The sequence below is a fragment of the Gopherus flavomarginatus genome, chromosome 5 (genome assembly GCF_025201925.1).
Source record: "Gopherus flavomarginatus isolate rGopFla2 chromosome 5, rGopFla2.mat.asm, whole genome shotgun sequence".
Taxonomy (NCBI): domain Eukaryota; kingdom Metazoa; phylum Chordata; order Testudines; family Testudinidae; genus Gopherus; species Gopherus flavomarginatus.
Window position 1 is genome coordinate 14330295 of NC_066621.1, and position 19377 is coordinate 14349671.

Below are 19377 nucleotides of genomic sequence, written 5' to 3' on the forward strand. Positions count from 1 at the left end.
CACACCTTCGATCTGCGTGAACAAAGGGTAAACTACTCTAATTGCCTAGTGGGTGGGTGCCAGATTGGGAGGGTGCCAGACTCTGCAGGACTGGACTGAATCCCATGCTGAGTAATTTCCCAGTTCTATCTAATCTTTAATGTATTTTATTTACTCTTGTAATGCCTGGGAGGGGGACGGTGCTATCACTCCATTGCACAGATGTGGAATGGAGGCACAGAGAGACTTCACAAGTTTCCCAAGGACACACAGAGAGTCTGAGGGACAGCCTGGAATTGAACCTGAGTTCCGGCCTAGCACCCTACCCCTTGAAACACCCTTCTTCTCTATCGCTGCCCGGGCTCTCCTCAGTCCTTCTTGGCTCATTTTAACTCTTTTCGATTTCTTGTTGTTCGAGGAAAAAAGAAACCACCTTACTGAGTCTGTTTCTTTTTTTCTGTTGAGTCATGCGACAGTCACGCTGGTGGTGAAATTGCTGAACTTCCTGGGCCAAGTAGTAGTACCCCTTTATGGAGAACTCTGATCTGTGTGTGTAAAAAAGCTGAGCACATGCCTTTTGGGAGAGTCAGTGCTTGTAAAAGAGACTTCCAGCTTGGTTGGCAGCATGGTTAGGCCACTGCTAGGCTAGGAAAAACTGGACCTGTAATTCCCCACCTCTGGGAGCGGTAGATCAGGTGTTTTATTGCTGTGCTGTCTGCCTCAACCTTGACTCCATTCCTCAGGATGAAGAGAAGGATCTCCAGTCAGACAGGCCCCCAAACTATACTTTTTGAGGAGGAAAAACCCTTCATGATGAACCTGATCCAAAGCCCACTGGCATCAATGGAAAGTCTTTCATTGACATCAACAGCTATGGATCAGGCCCTTTAAGGGGATTCCTGCTAGAATGAGGGACAGGGATTTTGTCTCTTCCTTTGAAGCAGTGGGGTTGGCCACATGCTGAGTAATAACAACATGAGAGCAATCCAGGTTTCTAAAACTAAACTGGCTCTTCGTTAAGAGAACGAGTTACAGAGGTGGTGCAACTACAGCTAGCATTCCAGTCATGTGCACACTGACTGGCTTCCTGGTAACTCTTCCTTCCAAGTTCCATGCAGGTTGCTCAATCCACTGTCAGAGGCAAAATACTGGACTAGATGGGCCACAGGCCTGATCCAAACTGGGAATGCCCAAAGTATCTGCAAGAGTCACTTGCAAGCAGTGAACTTCTCCTGCCACAAACGTGTGCTTTCCCCAGATTTAACAAAGAGTACAGGGTGCCTTCCCCTGGCCTGTGCATGACTCATTGTGCTGCTGCTAGAGCCAGGAGACAGCTCCCACACCCACCCACACAGCACAAGATGGCTAGAAAACCAAATCAAACACTGATTTCAACAAGGAAGTGTCAGGAGTCAGCAGAAATAGAAAAAGGCAGCATGTACAGAAGTGGATCCAGGTTACAGGGGCCCCTGCATGAATTCAGATGGGAGGGCCCCTAGGGAGACCTCAGTAGCAAAGCAAGTCTATGTGGGGAGAAGCTGGTCCTTAAGGGACAAAAGTGATGGATTGCCAGCCTGGTATGGTATATAGGAGCTTGTCACTGAGAGACCTGGGGAGAGTGGTTTCCCTAGGTTCATCTTCCTGGATGTGGGAGATTGGGATGAGTAGTTGCTCAGAAAGCAGGACTCCCCATAGCCCTGTATCCTGTCTGACACACCTGGTAAATGCCATGGGCTTGCCCCAGCATGCAGAATGATAAAGAACAAACACCTTTAGTATTACATGCTTTAGGCAGCAGGCACTCCCTCCGCCAGGAAGCACCCAGCTCTTGGTGGCCGCCTCAGTGTTTGCTCTCAGATTGGATCAGACATGCCCTGAAGTTATCGAGTGTACAGCTCAGACTGAAGAGCCCACCCAGCAAGGCATTCTCCAGAAGCAGCCACTTGTAGTTCAGATCAGAATCACTGTCAGTCCTTGTGCACACTCAGGTTGTAGCTGGGCTCAGGGAGAGATTCCACCCATGCAGCAGTGTAGCATAGGGGTGCACAGCGCGGTGCACCAAGAGGGAAGGGACTTGCTTCTCTGGGAAGCATCATACTTTGGCCATGAGAAACTGAACTAGATAGATCATTGGTCTGTTCCACCATAACGGCTCCTGTTTGCCGGCATCAGAAGTCATGATGATGGGATACTCACATTTGCCTCCGGACGTGACTAGAGTTCAGGTTACTGGGAGTATGACACAATCGGAGGCTGAATTCTCTCCTTTTTAACCATTTGTGCCAATGTAAATAGCCTGACATCCTTAGTGACTGACTCCTCTATCGGAGGCAGGATTTCTATTGGATGGAGTACTGGACATGGAGTCTGGAATGCTGAGTTTTATTCCCTGCTCTGTGACTTCCCTTCTCTGTGTCTCAATTTCCCCATCTGCAAAAAGGAGATAATGCAGGGTGCTTTGCAATCTGGAGAGCCTGAACAGCACAGACAGCCCTACGCCTTGACCTACCAACATGCCTTAAATCTGCTCTGAAGAGCAGTGCAGTCTCTGCACCAGTTCAACCCTTGGCCTTTCTGCTGAGGTTGCCAGCAGAGCCGGTGGAAAGGGTGATGGCAGCAGTGCACCAAGAAATGGACTGGGGCCAGGTCCACATTACAAACTTCTGCCAGCATAGCTATGTCATGTCGGAGTGTGACCTCTGACCGACATAGGTGTGCCGACAAGGGTCACTACTATAAATGGGGTTATACCAGCGAAAGCGCAGTTTTGCTGGTATGAGCTGCATCAACACTAGGAGTGCTTCGCTGGTGTACTAGATCAGTACAGCTCTACCAGCAAAATGTTCCTAGTGTACACACAGCCTCAGACTCACCCGATAGCCATCAGATGGTAACAACTTTCTCACCGACTTGGGCTGACCCACTTGGCCTTATCGGTACAGGCGGAGCCCAGTCCAGGGAGCTGACTCTGCAAGACTCAGGTGACAATGGCAACATAATCTGATGTTTTGTTTTGTTTTGAGCCCTGAATAATCTCACAATGAACCTGTTAAGGGTGGCAGAGAAAATGTGCTGGGTGCCCCTGAGCAGCAGGATGAGTTAGAAAACAATTAGGAAAAGTCCAACCTTATTGCCTCCGTCAAACTCCCAGTGTTCAGAGCACCATGCCCTGTGAGTACAGAGGCAGTGGGGAGAGGGCTTGCATCCACAGAGACAGCAAGGTTTTAAAAATGAAGTACCCATCAAAGTGGAGCTAAAATATGAGATTTGTCTGCAGATATGGTAGCAGGCATTCATCCAGGGCTGTAAAGTGCTGGGCAGTTAATTCCTTCCTAACTCTTTCAGTGCCCAGGCAATTTACTTTTAACTTTAGTTCCTCCTTCATGCAGATGTACCCTGTCCAAATCTCTGCGTGCAGGAAATTCCTTCAGAGGCACAAAATCTGATTATCTCAACCCCTTTTCGCTGATGTCATTTCTGGACTGCCTCTTTAGTAACCTTCCCCCTGACTCTGACTGCTGGCAAAAAAAAAAAGCAGGGGAGAGAAAGGGAAAGAGAAATATATGCTCAGACAATCAGAGTTCTTGGAGACTCCTCTCACTTGACTCTTTCCTCTTCAGGAAGCTAAGTAAAGAGAAGAAAGCAAAAGCTTCTGCAAGCACCAAGGACTAGAGCTGATGGCCTCCGGTTGCCACTAAAATCCTTTCAGCTGGAGGAGGAGATCACAGGATGAATGCCAGAGTCAGTAAGTGTCTTTTGTTTGCCCCCTTTGTTTGCTGTTGTGAAGTGGTGGTTTGGATGAGCTTGTAGGAAAGCCAGTGGGATCTGATAAGTAACATCCCGCTCTCTTGAACAGGCAAATCAGGTTTTGCAAACTCCTTTTTGAGTTAATAGACAAACAAAGGTTTCCAGATATGGCAAAACAACTGGTGACTTTTGGATTTCTAGACACGGGCCAGCACCAAGAGACTGCAGTGATGGGTGGGTGCTCCCTGAATGATTAGAGAGATTGAGGCTCTCTTGACAGGAAGCTCAGCAGTATACAGATCCCCGCATAGAGGTCAGGCTACGCTGTATGGAGGGGTCTGGGCAGAGTCAAACCTATGCCCTTTTCAGATGTCTGTAAAGTAGAGCAGCTTTAGACAACGCGTCATGAAAAAAAAGTGTGGGCTGGACCCTGCCGCTAAACATTAAGCACTGCACAGCCTGAGAAACAGATGGTAATGTCTCTGGGTAGCTAGTTTGTCCCATATCGAGAAATGGACTTGGCTGACCCAGGGGCAATTTTTGGCATCAGAAACAGAGGTGGCCACCTAATTAGACGCTGCCTTTCAGGGCAGCACCCAGACTGTGGGAGGAGTGTGGCTGCAAGAAGAGGGCAGCCAGTCAAAAGGAATCCACAGTCCAGAGCGTGGACTGCCAGTTGGCTAGAGGACAAGAGGCTCACTCAAGCAAGGAATGAGGAGAATAGAGGGGAAGCCAAGCGGAGGCAGGGTGGAGAGATGGGAAGTGACCTGGGCAAAGGATAGCTCAGACAGACTTTCATTGGTGGCAGGTGCTTGGTGCTGCGGGTTTTTTTGTAATGTATCCTAACCCCTGTGCAGAGCGACAGATTGTGGCTGCCTCGCAGCATAGAAGCTGGGCATGCTCCTAATTACCTCAGGCATCACTTGAGGAAGGTAGTCCTGGATGAGGCTCCCTCGCTAGAGCCCTGTCTCAATGGGCAAAAAAGGAGTAGTATGTTCCTAGCCATATTAGTTGGCCATGTTGGAGCCTAGTTTCCCCGTAGGCTAGAGCATGGCCAGCCCACATGTCTTTCAGACATGGTGGCTTGCATCTCTTCAAGCCTGTTAGGCTAACTCAATTGAGTTAACACATTGAGACAGGTCTTAGGGATGGAATAGAAGACTAGTTCCACCTTTGACCTATCTCAGACTAGAGAGAGGGTTGAAAGCCTCCTTGGGAGTAGCTTGTCCTGCCCCGGACTGTGATCTGAGCTCAACATGAGTACGAGCACTACAGCACTTTGCAAGTGTAGAGGTAGGGTGGGTTGAAGACAGAAGGAGGGAATGACATGTCCAGACCGGGATCAGAGCAATCCTAGTTAATCCCAGTTAAATCAGGGGACCTGATTCTGCTCTCAGTCCAGCAGGTGTAAAGCAGGAGTAGCTCCAATGAGGTCACTGGTGTTACACAGAGGTGAAACCAAGATCAGATAGGGGACCTCCGCAGTCTGGGCTTGTAGCCATCTGAAGGGTTAATGGAGACCTTGATTTCTGAAAGACTCATTCATATTGCAGCTGTGCTGCATGAATCCTGCTGCTCCCTTGTGTAAATGCAGATGCCATGGATTGGACTGATCATTACTCATCTCAGACTTATTTGTGGTGCTGCCTAGCACACCCAGACTAGTGCAGTTCTGTTACTGTTTGTGAGCCCAGCCATTCCCCTATCCGGCCTGAGCCATAGGCGCAGGAAGCAGCGGTACTGGGGTTGCTATAGCACCCCCAGATTTTGTGCCCAGCATCCCGGCCGTTGGCTCCATGCCCCCGCTGCCCAGGGTACCTGATACTGGCCCCATGCCCCTGCCGCCCAGGGTCCCGGCCACTGGGCATGCTGCTGCCTGGGGGCTCTGCTGTCGGATCTGGATCCCGCTCAGCTGCCGGCCCCGGGCTCTCGGCTGCCGGCCCCTGCATGTGGGATCCTGGCCAGCTGCCGGGCCCAGGGTCCCAGCCACTGGGCCCGAATGTGGAGTCTTGGCTGCCGGCCCCAGCTCTAGTGGCCGGTGCGGGGTGTGGACAGGGCAAAGGCGGGAGGTGCAGCTCAGCACCCGCGCTCCAAAAGCTGTTCCAGCACCACTGGCCTGAGACTCTCCATGAAAAAACAAAGGGCTTCCTTTACAAAGCATGGCCTCGATTTGTGCCCAGGCAGTTCTGTATGCTCCCAAACACAGACCATCAGCCCAACAGGAAATCCTATCACCTGCATGTGGAAGTGATAACATTGGGGGATTAGTGCTGAAGACTGCACCAATGTGTTTCACATACACTCCCCCCACTCCCCCAGATTATCAGAACTGCTCAGTGTCCAGCAACTCCCTTCTAGGTCCTGAGCACACTTGAAAATCTGACCAAAGAAGGCAAGGTACAGGCCCTTTTGAACATTAAACCCCAAAGGGAAACTGCTAATGAGGTGGGCGGGAGGAAATGTGTGGTGTTCATTCCTGCTACTCTGGGATGCACAAGGCCAAAATCACGTGTATTTACACTTTCTCCAAAGAGTTATTTTTTCTGATTAGATTTTCATGACATTAGTTACTATCAGGTCCCTGGTTTTTGCTGGAGGACTCTTTGGAAGGCTGGAGTGAGACAGCAACATCACACTAAGCTGAAACCTGAGAGTGGATTGCCCAACCTTTAGCTGCAGGGGAGGGGAATCTGGAGATGCATCCACACTTACCTTATTGTAGAATACCTCATTCTGATTTTGAGTTGATCTGCTTCCAAAGCGAATTAGTTAATGCAGAATGAGATGCCAGATAATTTGGCAAAAAACAGACAAAACCCTTGTGTATGGATGCAAGGCAGTTTATCAGAAAACACCAAGTTAAATCCAAAATTCCTTTCAAGAAGCCCTAAATCTTTGATGGTGCCATTATGGCAAGTAGACATGCCAGCTGGAAACATGCCGCCACCAGAAGATACCTGATGGGATCTACCTGTTCATTTTACACACACGCCACTCTAGCCACCCCTTGATCCAATACACAGCAGGTTTGGGGAATGGTTAGTTTAGCAGGTGTATTTAGAGTCAACAAAGCCAAATAAAACCATGCTACTGCAAGTGGACATTCTATAAGATACACAGGTTATTTGCAGATGCCAGAACCATGCTGTCTGAAAGTGACTCTGTCACTGATGGCCATAACTTGACAGGGATGCTAGCAGCAGGCCTTTGAGTGATTTCACTTTCTCACACTGGAATGGTGGAGTGTATTGTGCTGGGACTGGGTTTGTACTGGGATTGGCAGACTCTTTCAGGGCTAGTGAGATCAGCAGTTCAAAAATTTTACACCCAACCGCCACACTTCCTAATAAAGGTTAGTCCAGGCTGTTGGGCAGTGATTTCTATCAGGTCTTATTTTTATCCAAGCCAGCTCAGCTGTCTCTCTCCACGATCCATGCTGATCCTTTCCCAGGTGCTTGTTATCCCAGAATTGATCTCTGCCTTACTCTCACACTTCATGGTCTAAAACCAATTATCAGCTGTCGAGGAGAAAATCTCCCCTCCCGCATTTTCTGGTATTGTACAGTTGACCAGGTGCATGAGGGTGGGGGAAGGGAATTAGCCTTCAATGGGAAGGCAAAAAAAACAACTAGTGCCCGATGTACCAAAAGATGCTAGACCATCGGTATGTCCCAGTCTGATCAGTCACGTGTACCTATATGTGCCTCTCTTATACTTGGCTCAAGCACTGACTCCCCTTTGCATAGCTTCACTCCTAAGCCTCTCTTTTCCCCTCCAAGCGTCCTGGTTTGTTGCTTGTCCCAAGCTATTGCAGAGCAGTGCAGAATAGCGTTGCCAACTCTCCCATGATTTCCTGGAGTCTCCAGGAATTAAAGATTAATCTTTAATGTAAGATTGTCATGTTATGAAGCCTCCAGGAACACATCCAACCGAAATTGGCAACCCTAATGCAGAATGAGGGCAGAAATTGCTTGTAGGGGACTGGGACTTTACTAGTAAGTTCTGTAGTTTTGCAGCAGTAGCTGTAGAGTCAAGATGTTAAGGTGCATCATTCCAAACACTTAGCACAGGAGATGGGCCTGATCCAAGGACCTATCAGAACCCTTCAACTCTGAGGGTTTGGAATCTGAAACCCAATCCAAAATGTGCAGATAGCCCCTATCTCTGAAACAGGCTGAATCCTGTGTCTGAGAACTCTTGTGCTTTGGAGACAGTGAAATCTGAACCAGAGCCCAGGTCTGAGTGGCAGTAATACTTTGGGATCTAGCTCTGCTAACGGAAGTGTGAACGGAGATGTTTCTCAAAACAATGTTTTTCTCAGCTTCAGTACTGCTCCCTGATGTCCTTCCCTGCACTCTGTAATGGTGAATCCTTCTGCTGGCCAAGAAAGAATGAGTCACCCCGGAATGGAAGAATGATGAATCACCGCACGGTTAGGTTTGTGGACTGGGTTCTCTACCTCTGACTTGCTCTCAGAACAGCAGGAGTCTCGAATGGAACGTTGGGTTGGTCTCCCAAGTCAGTGCTTCATGCAGTCTCAGTTGAAAGTCAGCCAGGAAAGATTAGCTAGCAGATATGCACTCTTTTAACAAATACTTTATGGCCCAGCCTCCTCTGATATTTGGCTCAGCTGTGTGGGAGGGATCCAGGTTTCAGGGTGGTAATGAAACCCAAAGCCAGGGAAGTTTCATGTAAGTTTCTTACAGTTATTTTATTATGATGATTATTAACTACTGTTGGAGTAGCACCTAAGGACCTCACACAGGGAGCAGGGCCTCATTGTGCTAGATGCTATACAAGCAAACAACAGTAAGACAGTCCCAGCCCTAGACACCTCACACTCTAGCATTAGACAATATTCAGCAGGAGAACGAGCAGCCAAGTGTGAAGGGGTAGAGGTCAGAAGAGGGCAAGGTGACAAGATAGCAGTGAAGATGGGGTGTAGTTGCAGTGGTCTCAGTGGTGTCAGTCTCCAGGCTGTGACATCAGGTGAAAAACAATCCCTCAGCCTTGAACCCAGAACCCCCTCTTTATAGGATCAGTCTAAGTTGCACCTGACATCACCAGTGCCATAATGATAAAATAGCGCCCAGAGTTCCAGGCAACACCCATTTGGGATGTGGAAACAGAAGCGCAGTTTGGACAGTGGCAGTGATAAAGTCAGTGAGGGAACCAGTGGCTGAGTAATGCTGGCTCCTCCACTCAGCACAAACACTGACAGGTCTGTTGGATGTTGGTCCCACTCACAATAGGCTGCTTGTGGCAGCTGGCAGGCACTGTCAGTCTGTGAGGGCTTGTGCGCTGCCTGCCTCCAGCCTCTTCTCCTTTTGTTGCAGTGGAAAGCACAGCACAATCGGGGTTCGGGGGGATTTGCTAGTGAGGGGGACAAGAGACAAATGCAGACGCTCAGCGTTTCAGGGGCCTAGAAATGGATCCCATTTAACCAAGCTACAAACAGCGATGGTTAAAGCTCTAAGGTTCCTGAGCACCCATAACAAATGCAAAGCTCCATTCCAAGCTCTCCTGACATGCCAGGCAGCCTATGAGGAGAAGCTGAATCTGGCACAGGTAGGGATGGCAATGGAGAGATTTCCCTATGGGCAAAATTCAGCTCTGTGCCGAGACCCAGCACAAGGCCTTAGCTGCCATTTATGCAAAGCAGCTGTCACAGAGAGTCTCACTTGCTATCTGAGCAAGAAGCAGTTCCCTAAGGGTGGGGGAGTTGGTTGCACATGGCAGACCAAGTGTAGCAAACATGCCACAACATCAGGGGCATGGTTGGGGGACGGCAGGGGGGGTGTTGTGCCTCCTTCCCCCAGACCACAAACCTCAGGCAGGTGTGGAATTCCGCCCCCCGCCCCGCCCTGTTGGCCTGACTAGTGCTGCCCCCCAAAATCACGCCTATGCGCAACATTACGGGGTACCTTCCCACCATCCTGGATGTGCTGGCAGAAAAGGATTCAGGCAGTGGAGGGCACTGCGATTCCCGGATCAGTATCCAGCCCGAGTGCCCAGAGCACAGAAAAATGAAGTGACATGCTGAGGGCAGAGAGAATCTAGCTCACCAGGGAGCCTGGGAGCCTGGTTGCAGGGAAAGGTCAGGCAGCAGGCAGCCTAAGAGCTGGGACTGGTAAGCGAAGAGATGGTGGGGAGCCAGCCTATTTGTTGGATGCTGGCCTGTGGCTGCTGTAGCCGGATACAGCACAGTGAGTGATATGTGACAGCAGGAGGGCAGTGCAAATATGCCCCACTGAGATCTTAGACAAAGGGATTCAGGCTGGGGGCAGTCTGCAGGACAGGGTTCCGGGCCACTGGGAGAGGGGTGGGTGGCATATCCCTGGCACGAGGAGCCCCATGGGATGCAGTGCCCCTGTCCTGAACTGGCCCCAGGGGCTGAGTTAGGAATTGCTGGGTTGATCTTTTATTGTAATTGTTAAAGTCATCGTGCTGAGGGTATTTGCACCTTTAAGCAGCCCTGGAAAAAGAATGTGCTGTTATTCAAAGTGTATGAGTGCTACAGGGCCCCACCAAGGGCTGGAGCCTGACCAGCCCAGTACTTGGAGCACCTGATCTGCCTGCCTTTGAGCACGTGGTATGCACAACAGGCCACCAGATGTGATTTCCAAAAATACATCACTCCCCATTCAGGCGTCTAAATAAAGGCCAGATAGTCACAGATAGGCACTGGCGCCCATGGGGGTGCTGACCTCTTTTGAAAATCTCCATCCTGGAGTCAGCTCTGTAACCACAGCACTCTCAGGGACACGCAGCAATAGGGATGGTTACTGTACGGCCCTTGGATTAAGTGGCGCCGAGGGCTGGTGGTAAATTTCCCCTCTCTGCATGTGTCTCATTGTAGCTGGGATGTGAAGTCTAGTCTGGTCATTGTCTCTCATTCCATCCTCTAGGCCCTCTTCATGAATTCCAGCAGGAACGTGGATTTGAAGATAATTATCATAGGAGCACTGGGGTAAGCAGAATCCTTCCTACTGGAGTCCAACAGTCCTGAGGGTTTGTTCTCATGAAGACTAAATGAGTCCCACTCTAAGCCCCCTTTACACTGCTAGAATGATGCAAGTTGGCCTTAATGTAAATGAGAAAGTGGGACTTTATCTTTAATGGTTAAGGTTCTCTGATTTACTTTTCATGTATTTATAACCATCTCTAAGCTGCTGTGGAACACAGGAAATTAACAGCATTAAAAATAAACCATTAAAACATTAAGCCCTTAAATGTAGAGGTTCAAACTCCAATCTTCCTGTACTTACAGTATGGCACCCACCCCCAGACCAAACTAGCTCATAGATCAGTTTGAAGCCTGGCTGCATACAGGTTTCACACATCTAAGACCAAGGCTAACTTCGGAGCATACTAGCGCAGATGAAAATGGCAAGGCTGAGTGTTTGGTTCCCATCATGGAGTCATTATCCCATTAATAACAGGGTGTGGGAATCTGTGACTCTCCAGTCTTATTTCCTGCAACTCAGCGCAACTCTATAGCACAACTCAGAAGTCCTGAGGCTAATGCATGTCCCTTTGTGTGCCTCTTCCTTTGTCCCAGGGTGGGGAAAACCTCCCTCCTGCACCAGTTTGTGCACAAGACATTCCATGAAGATTATCGGACTACTCTGGGAGCCAGTATCCTATCTAAGCGCATCATGGTGGACAACACCCCCCTAAAACTGCAGGTGAAGCACTTCTCTGTTTGGTCTCTGGCATCTATTCACTAAGAAGGAGCCTGTCTTTTGACCTGGTGTGCGTGCACAGTGCCAGGCGACGTCCATTCAACAGAGGTCAGTGCACAAATAAGGGATCATTCAGGACCTGCTCCTGCTTCCTTTGAAATCAACAGTAGCATTTTAACTGTTGCAGGCTTGTGCCTGATGTTCAGTGGTCCTGAGCACCCATGGATTCTGCTGAAGTCAAGAGGAGCTGCAGGTGCCCAGCACCTCTGGAAACCAGGCCCTTGATAGCTAAATGGTGTAGAGAGCAGCAGATAGTCTAAGGTCACAGTCAGCAGGTCACCACCTGCAGAGCATGGGGGGGGGGGCTCTGCAGCAGCCTTACCTTAGTTTCCCCTTCTCAGGACTCCTCAGTAAAAGCCACAGTCTGGTTTGGCCGCTGCAGTGCCTTGGCCCTTCGGCTAAGTCCTTCACCCCTTCTAGAAACAGAACTGCAAAACAAACAGAACAGAAAGTCTTTACCCTAGTCTTAAACCGGGCCCAGCCTTTCTTTCCCAAGGGATTGGTCTTCTCCTCTCTCATTCTTCTGCCCACCCCTTTTCAGGCTCCTTTCCATCTTGTCCCCACGCTGCTCTTCCCCAGACAGGCACCCCCAGTCCTTCCTGCCTGGAGTCTTCCCAGGCCTCTGCCTACCTTATGCTCTAGCTCCTTGCAGCCTTCTGGCAGCCATCTGCCATCCGCACTTCCCTTTTCTCTGCAGGCCTCTGAGGTAAACAAGGTAGAAGCCTGATTGAGTCACATGACCTACTTCATTTCCCCCACCTGGGGAGGAGTGTTGGCTGTGTGTGGGGGGGCGGGGGGGCTGAAGCCCATCCCCCTTTAAAGGGCCAGTCACCCCATAACAGTCATTAATGTTGTGCATTCCTGCCGTTAGGCCTAAATAAAAATATAGCAAACAAAACTAGGTATGCCAACCTGACCAAAGTTAGGCTAACAAAGGTTTGTGGGTAATTTTTAAGTAAAAAACACTAAATGTTTGTTAATTAAGCCAGAGTGATTAACACTGCCATTAGATCTGGGACACCGGGGGTCAGGAGCGGTTCCGGTCCATGGTGTCGACATTCTATAAGGGCTCGGACGGCTGTATGCTGGCCTTCGATGTCACGGACCTGGAGTCCTTCGAGTCCTTGGATGATTGGAGAGAGGACTTCCTGGAGAAGATTATCCCCGCAGAGCAGGGCTTCCCCATGGTGGTACTGGGAAATAAAATCGACTTGAATGAACGGCAGGTAAGGAGGGAGCTTGGTCCCAGTTAAGGGCTCAGAAGAATCGACCATGGAGGGTGGGAGGGGTAGGGCTAGATTTCTTGGACTAAATTTCATAGCATTCTGGTGATGCCTCCGGGTCAGGGTTGGAGCACACTGGGGAAACTCGCCCTCCTTCTGCCTATACAGCTTCTGGGAATGACACAGGACTCTAATGTCCTGTCAATCACACACCTTTCACCAGCACCAAATTCAATTAAAAATTAATAACCCACCACATGCCCCACTTGAAGCCTAAATTCCCAGAAGTGGCTAATGCTGTTGGGTGCCCAGTTGGAGATGCCTTAAAAAGTGGTCTGATCTCCAAAAAGGGCTAAGCTCCCACCCTCTGAAAATCAAGCCCCTTCTGTGTGTTTCCAGTTGAGCGTCCCAAAATTAAGGCACCTGGAACAAGTAGTTCCCTTTAGAAGCTATAGGGTTTACTTAATATAGCTGGAGTATTTAGTCTGGCGCAGGCCGGGTTTACATTTCACCAACAAACCAGAAATTCCTGTCTGGAAGCGAGGGAAGGGAAATCATTATTAATAATCAATAAACCCCCTCAGCGGTAGCTCAACCATTAGATTCCAGAAGGCTCCCTCCCCAGAAGGCTGAAAGAAATCTCCTTCACTTAACTGCCCACCAAGCCCTCCTGTGACCTTGCTGAAGGAGGGACGTGTTCCAGCCCAGGCTCTTTAAGAAGATCCGTGTCCCTGAAGAGCGATGAGCCAAATGTTCTGCTACTCTGCACTGTGTGCCTGACGGTACAAGGCTCTGTACCTGCCAGCACTTGGCCCTGTTGTCAAGAGACCAAGCTGAGTTGCCAGCATGCACTGAGAGCCTCATTCTGAAACCACGCTGGAGGCTCCCGTTGGCTTCCATGGGCATTGAGTGTGCTCCGCACCATCTCAACATTTGTTCTCAGTGGCTGTAAAGTGAAAAGCTCAAGGAGAAGCCCAGGGGTCTCTGAGCATATGGCTACCATTAGGACCAGTGAATACTCCTGCACTGGACTTGGTCACTTCCTTAAGGGCTGCAAATGAATAACATGACCCCATCCCCTTCTCTTCTCCCAGGTGTCTAAGGAGACAGCTTCATTCTGGTGCAAAGAAAAGGACATCCCGTATTTCGAAGTCAGTGCCAAGAATGATATCAACGTAGTGCAGGCCTTTGAGACGCTCGCGAGGCAGGCCCTGTTGAGGGTGAGTAGTGGTGCTGGCCATGTGCCCTTGTGAGCTCTAGAGCCTTGATGTGGGACTTGACAGACCTGGGTTGTGTTCCTGGCTCTGCTGCTAGTCTGCCAGGTGACCTTAAGGAAGTCATGTCCCTGCCCTGTGCCTCAGTTTCTTCACCTGTAAAATGAAGATAATGATACTGGTTTCCTTTGTAAAGTGGTTTGAGATACACTGATGAACAGTACCATTTAGGAGCTAGAATGATTATTATTATTTTCATTATTTGGGTCTGAAATCTCATAGAAACAGCTGGTGAGAATCTGGTGCCATTTAAGCTAAAACCCAAACCCTGGCCTGAATTTGCCCTTGGATTTAAATCCTAAACTTCACCTTATACCTAAGTGAGGATTCAGACTGGAAGTTGACCAGTTCTCATGGTTTTTTTTATCTTTTCCAATAATTTTAGTCAAAAATGCAAATTTATCATTCATCATTTATTTCTGAAATATTTTCAAGACTTTAATTTTAAATAATGTTTTAAAAATCCATCTTGCAACCACTCGGACGAAAAAATTCAGGGTTGAATATTTCTCATGTAAAAAACATTGGGCAATAAACAAGGAGATAAATGTTTTCATAAATAACGTTGATAAAAATAATTCTAAAAGCTAATGAAATAAGAAATATTTTTCTGTTTTGAAAATTCTTTGCCAAAGTTTTGTTTTAATTTTTCGACCAATCGTAAGGGAGTCCGGAAAGTGTAGCTAATATAGCTGTGTAAACTGTGCCCTCTACTGGTCATCTCAATGAAATCAATAGAGGTGGGAAAGCACTGGGCTTGAAGGCCAGTCATTTAGAAGCTGTCCTCCATTTTAAGACAGCAATTTTGCATCTGCAAGTATTTGCTGGTACAGCTGAGGTCAGTTACATGTTTTACCAGAGAACCCAGACAGTGCCCAGAAATCAAACAGCTGGACATGAAAACGGCATACATTGTGCCTGAATTTATTTAAATCTACAAAACTTCAGGCAAAAAATGTGTTGGGCCCTTTCAAAATATGGCCCTTTTCCTAGGTCGGAATTAGTATTTAACTAAGGGGAGGAGTCACGATTAAAGTAAACAGTCTGCCCAGAAGAGAGGACTGATATCAAACTAAACTCTACAGGCTTAAAATGGAGCTAACTTAAACCTACAACATTTGCAGTGAATATGTTGCTAAGTCATCTCCATTGGAAAGGTATGGTGTCTGTTGCCTGTGGATGTATGTACAATACTACAATAGGTAGAGCATATTACTCTCCCTAACCACAAGGGTCACTGTCCCATCTGTGCAGAAGGTTCAATAGAGTGATGTAAACGAGAGTGTTTTCATTCCACATGGGGTCGTGCAAACGTTTTTGTGATTTTTGGTCCCATATTCTTAGTGAACCAATATTGTAACTCAGACTGAATCTCAGATTAAGTTGCCAGGCTTTTTGCAGTTCTGTTCTTTTCAGAGTCATACACCACGCCCATCACTGTGGTGTCTGAAAGTATTAAGCAGCCTGACTAGCATCTGTTGAGTGTGGTTCTTTCTTTTTGCCTAATTTCCATCCCAAATCATAAATCAGTCTGAGATCACTCAAATTTCAGCTCAAAACTTAGTCCCAGGCTCCTGGAGATTTATCCCCAGCTCTTCAAAAAGTTTGTGAACCTCAGATAAACTCGGGTTGGTAAGAAACCTGAAAATCGGGTGATTTTCCATGGGGGAGTTTAGGATTCAGGAATTATAGTAAAGCACGTCATTTTTTAAAAGCAAACCTATGCCCCTTTTATTTCCTCTTGTCTTTTTTCCAGTACCAAGAGATGCTCGAGAACTATTTAACAGACTCCATCAAGCTCACTCCTGACGATCAGCCCAAGAAGAAATGCTGCTGAATGAGACATTTGGAAACACCTGACATTATGTCTCTGAGCCCTCGCTCGGCACCGAAATCGCTGAACCGACTCCATTCACTTCCAGTTTTGTGTTCAACCACAGGAGATGACCACAGCGATCCGGTTCCACTTTACACAGCCAAGCGGACAAATCTCGTGACATTTACCAAGTGCAGAGAAGAGACTAGCCTTTTCTCTACGTGCCTAGATTGGACTACCCAGCCAGACCGCACCTGGCTGCTCCTATGCATCAGGACCCTTATTGCTTCATTAACCTTCTAACTACCCATTTCAAAGCCTTGCACCAGCCTTCTAAACCTGGCTCTGTGCAGTCAGTGCTGAGTCTAGGTGGCCCAGCTGCCTTCCCAGGGCTGTGGCTGGCTCAGTGACCTCACTCACCTGCTATCTCTCTGCTCTAGTTACACCTGTTGACACTCACAGGTCACAGAGGATTAGTGGCTCACCCTTTGGCACTTGACCAAGCATTCCCAACACACGCCTGAATTGACAGTGCTAGGCAAGGCAGGGCTGTGCTGTCAGTGCCCTGCAGACTGGGCCTCCCTAGAGAATGTAATCTCAGTCCCTGCTGTTTGAACGCAAAACAGAGACATTTGTTCACCAGATACCCAGTGTTTAAACTAACAGCCCCTCAACCTGCACTTGATATTAAACAGGTGTAAGCTATTTATCCCCAAAGGAGGGAAGGGTGGAGGGTCTAGTGGTAAAAGCACAGGCCTGAGAGCCAGGAGCTTCTACATTCTAATCCCAGCATTGACACACATTGCCCTAGGCATAACCTTTCTGTGCCTTAGTTTCTCCCCACCTGTAAAATGGTGTGGGGGCGTGATAACACTCTCTCACCCAGAGATGAGGTTGTTGGTAAAGCACTTTGACAATGAGCTGTGCTGTGGTGTTTTATTGGCAGGGTGTTTTTTAAAGGAATACTTTTTAAGGGAGGCAGTGGTGCCTACTGGCTAGAGCACTAGACTGGGTCACAGGAGACCTGGGTCCTTTTTCCAGCTCATCTGCTAGTCTGCTGGGTGACCTTTAGTAAGTCACTTCACCTCCCCGCACCTCAATAGCCCCATCTGTAAAATGGAGATAATGATGAAAAGTGCTAGATAAGAGCTAGGCAGAATTACTATTTTATTAATCACTGAAAAAGGAGAGGCATGGATCAGATTTTGACACAAGCAAGGGGATTGAGCAGAACTTGAAAAGGGAAAGTGAAGGAAAGCGAGCATATGGGATCTGTGCAGATCTGTGACTGTCCTGAAGGGTCTCCCCTGCTCAAGTGTCTGGATTTCTATCTCAATCTGGGAATGATGCCCAATTTTCTGCTTTTATTGCCCTGTAGGGTTCGGATTCATCTTTGGGTGTTAAAAACTCAAGGGCTGGACTAAGCTGTGCCCGTAATGTGAAACTGACACATGAATTTAGGATTTTCAGTGATCCCAGGACAGGAGCAGTGGGAGGGAAAGCAGCACATTCCTACCTCTCGGAGGTGCTTCATGGCACTTTTAGTTGGTGGCTGTGAGCAGCAGAAGCAGCTGCCATATGGAACTTGGCCAACACTTGCAGAATTGGTGAAATCTGGGTTAACACAGCAGTGAGGATCACCGGAAGCCAAGCCGCAGGCTGGGGCCAGAGGGCACAGCGGTGTATCAATGCTGTTTCCATGCAGTTTGGCTTTGACTGTGGAAAGCTGATCCAGCCATGAAGCCCAGAGGAGTGGTGGACCCCTTCCTGTACACCCTGCCATGGGCTGTGATCTGTTTGCATATACCCTGATATGGGCTGAGCCATGGGCCAGGATCCCTTCGCGTACACTCTGACATGGGCCACGATCCCTTTACAAACACCCTGACATGGGTCGCACTGCTGAAGGTCTTTGGCCCAGTGTTCTCAAAGCTACCTTAGAGAAATGTTTTTGGGTTCAGAGATGACGACAACACCCCTGTTAATTTAAAATCATTCCCAGCAAAAGTAAAAAGTTTACTCTGAAATGCTGGGCATGTGCATCTTCTTTGTGTGTGGCTCTAAATGAGAGGATGTCCTGGGTCGGGGATTCCCTGGGAGAAGCAAATTTCACAGCGGTCCTGTGCAGGGGAATAAGGCAAGCTGGACTGGCACTTTCTTTGAGCATTTAGCCCAGCTCTGAAGTGTCAGTGTTGATGGAGAAGTAGATCCTACTGGAGGGTTGAGGAATTCCCTTCTTCCACCCCCAGGAGCTGCAAGGATCCATTTCTGAAGCCCCTCAAACTTTGCTGCAGGACTTCTTTTGGTTTCACATTTCAAACGTGTCTAGCTCCTGCCTCTCTCTCTGAGCCAGGAGTCATATAAGCCATAGGACTGGAAGAACCTCCTGGGTCCTAGAGTCCAGTCTCAGGCTTTCTCAGGCCACCGCGACACACAATCCTATTGTTATTATTATTTCTATTCCAGTAGCCCCTAGAGACCAGATCCCAGAAGGTGCTATGCCAGGCACTGTACAAACAGCTAACAGAGTCCATGCACTGGAAAGCTTATGATCTAAATAGGTTCTGAGCCTCTCCTGCAGATCACAAGGACATTCCTCAGAAATTCCAGGATTTTTCTCCAGGACCATCACTATTTCCCTAGCAGAAATTTCTTTGACCAAACATCAGTTTTGTAAAGCACAGACAGCAACAAATGGGGATGGAAGGAGTGTGGAATGGATGTAAGGGTCTAACTGATTGCCATATTTGGGGTTGGGAAGGAATTTTCCCTCAGATCAGATTGTCAGCCAGAGATCCAGGGTCCTCCCCTTCCTCCCCAACACCCTAGTCATCTGTAGCCTGGGGTATGGGTCACTTGCTAGTTTGAACTAGAGTAAATGGTGGAATTTTTATAGCTTGAAGTCTTAAAACGTATGAAAGATCTGTATATGGGCCTGTCATTCTGCCTTTGGGCACAAGAGGTCGTCAGTACAATGTGAAGAAAGCTTCTATTGTACAGCCTCCGTACCAGCTTCGTAGAATCACAGAAATGTAGGACTGGAAGGGACCTCTATAGGTCATGCACTGAGGCAGGGTTCAGTATTCCCTAACCCAGGGGTCGGCAGCCTTTCAGAAGTGGTGTGCCGAGTCTTCATGTATTCACTCTGATTTAAGGTTTCGTGTGCCAGTAATACGTTAACATTTTTAGAAGGTCTCTTTCTATGTCTTTAATATATAACTAAACTATTGTTGTATGTAAAGTAAATAAAGTTTTAAAAATGTTTAAGACGCTTCATTTAAAATTAAATTAAAATGCAGAGGCCCATGGATCGGTGGCCAGGACCTGGGCAGTGTGAGTGGCACTGAAAATCAGCTCACTTGCTGCCTTTGGCACACGTGCCATAGGTTGCCTACCCCTACCCTAGATTGTCCCAGACACGTGTTTGTGCAACCTGTTCTTAAAAAATTCTAATGCAGGGGTGGCCAACCTGAGCCTGAGAAGGAGCCAGAATTTACCAATGTACATTGCCAAAGAGCCTTCATAATATGTCAGCAGTCCCCAATCAGCTTCCGCCCCCGACCCCGCTTGCAGTGCCTCCCACCCACTGACAA

The 19377-nt window shown here is 48.3% G+C and overlaps 1 protein-coding gene across 2 annotated transcripts; it reads left to right on the forward strand.

Annotated features, from left to right (window-relative positions):
• Window positions 1–3508: 3508 nt before the first annotated feature.
• RAB7B (RAB7B, member RAS oncogene family) lies at window positions 3509–18971 on the forward strand. 2 transcript variants are annotated; one of them, XM_050952308.1, is made up of 7 exons: window positions 3509–3724; window positions 8048–8158; window positions 10635–10696; window positions 11288–11414; window positions 12482–12697; window positions 13789–13914; window positions 15725–18971. In XM_050952308.1, exons 1-7 carry the CDS (start codon window positions 3713–3715, stop codon window positions 15803–15805), a joined length of 735 nt encoding a protein of 244 aa, XP_050808265.1. In that variant the 5' UTR covers window positions 3509–3712; the 3' UTR covers window positions 15806–18971. The 2 variants fall into 2 exon arrangements, with proteins under 2 accessions (XP_050808265.1, XP_050808266.1); XM_050952309.1 differs by lacking the exon at window positions 3509–3724 and having other exon boundaries at window positions 8068–8163.
• Window positions 18972–19377: the final 406 nt, after the last annotated feature.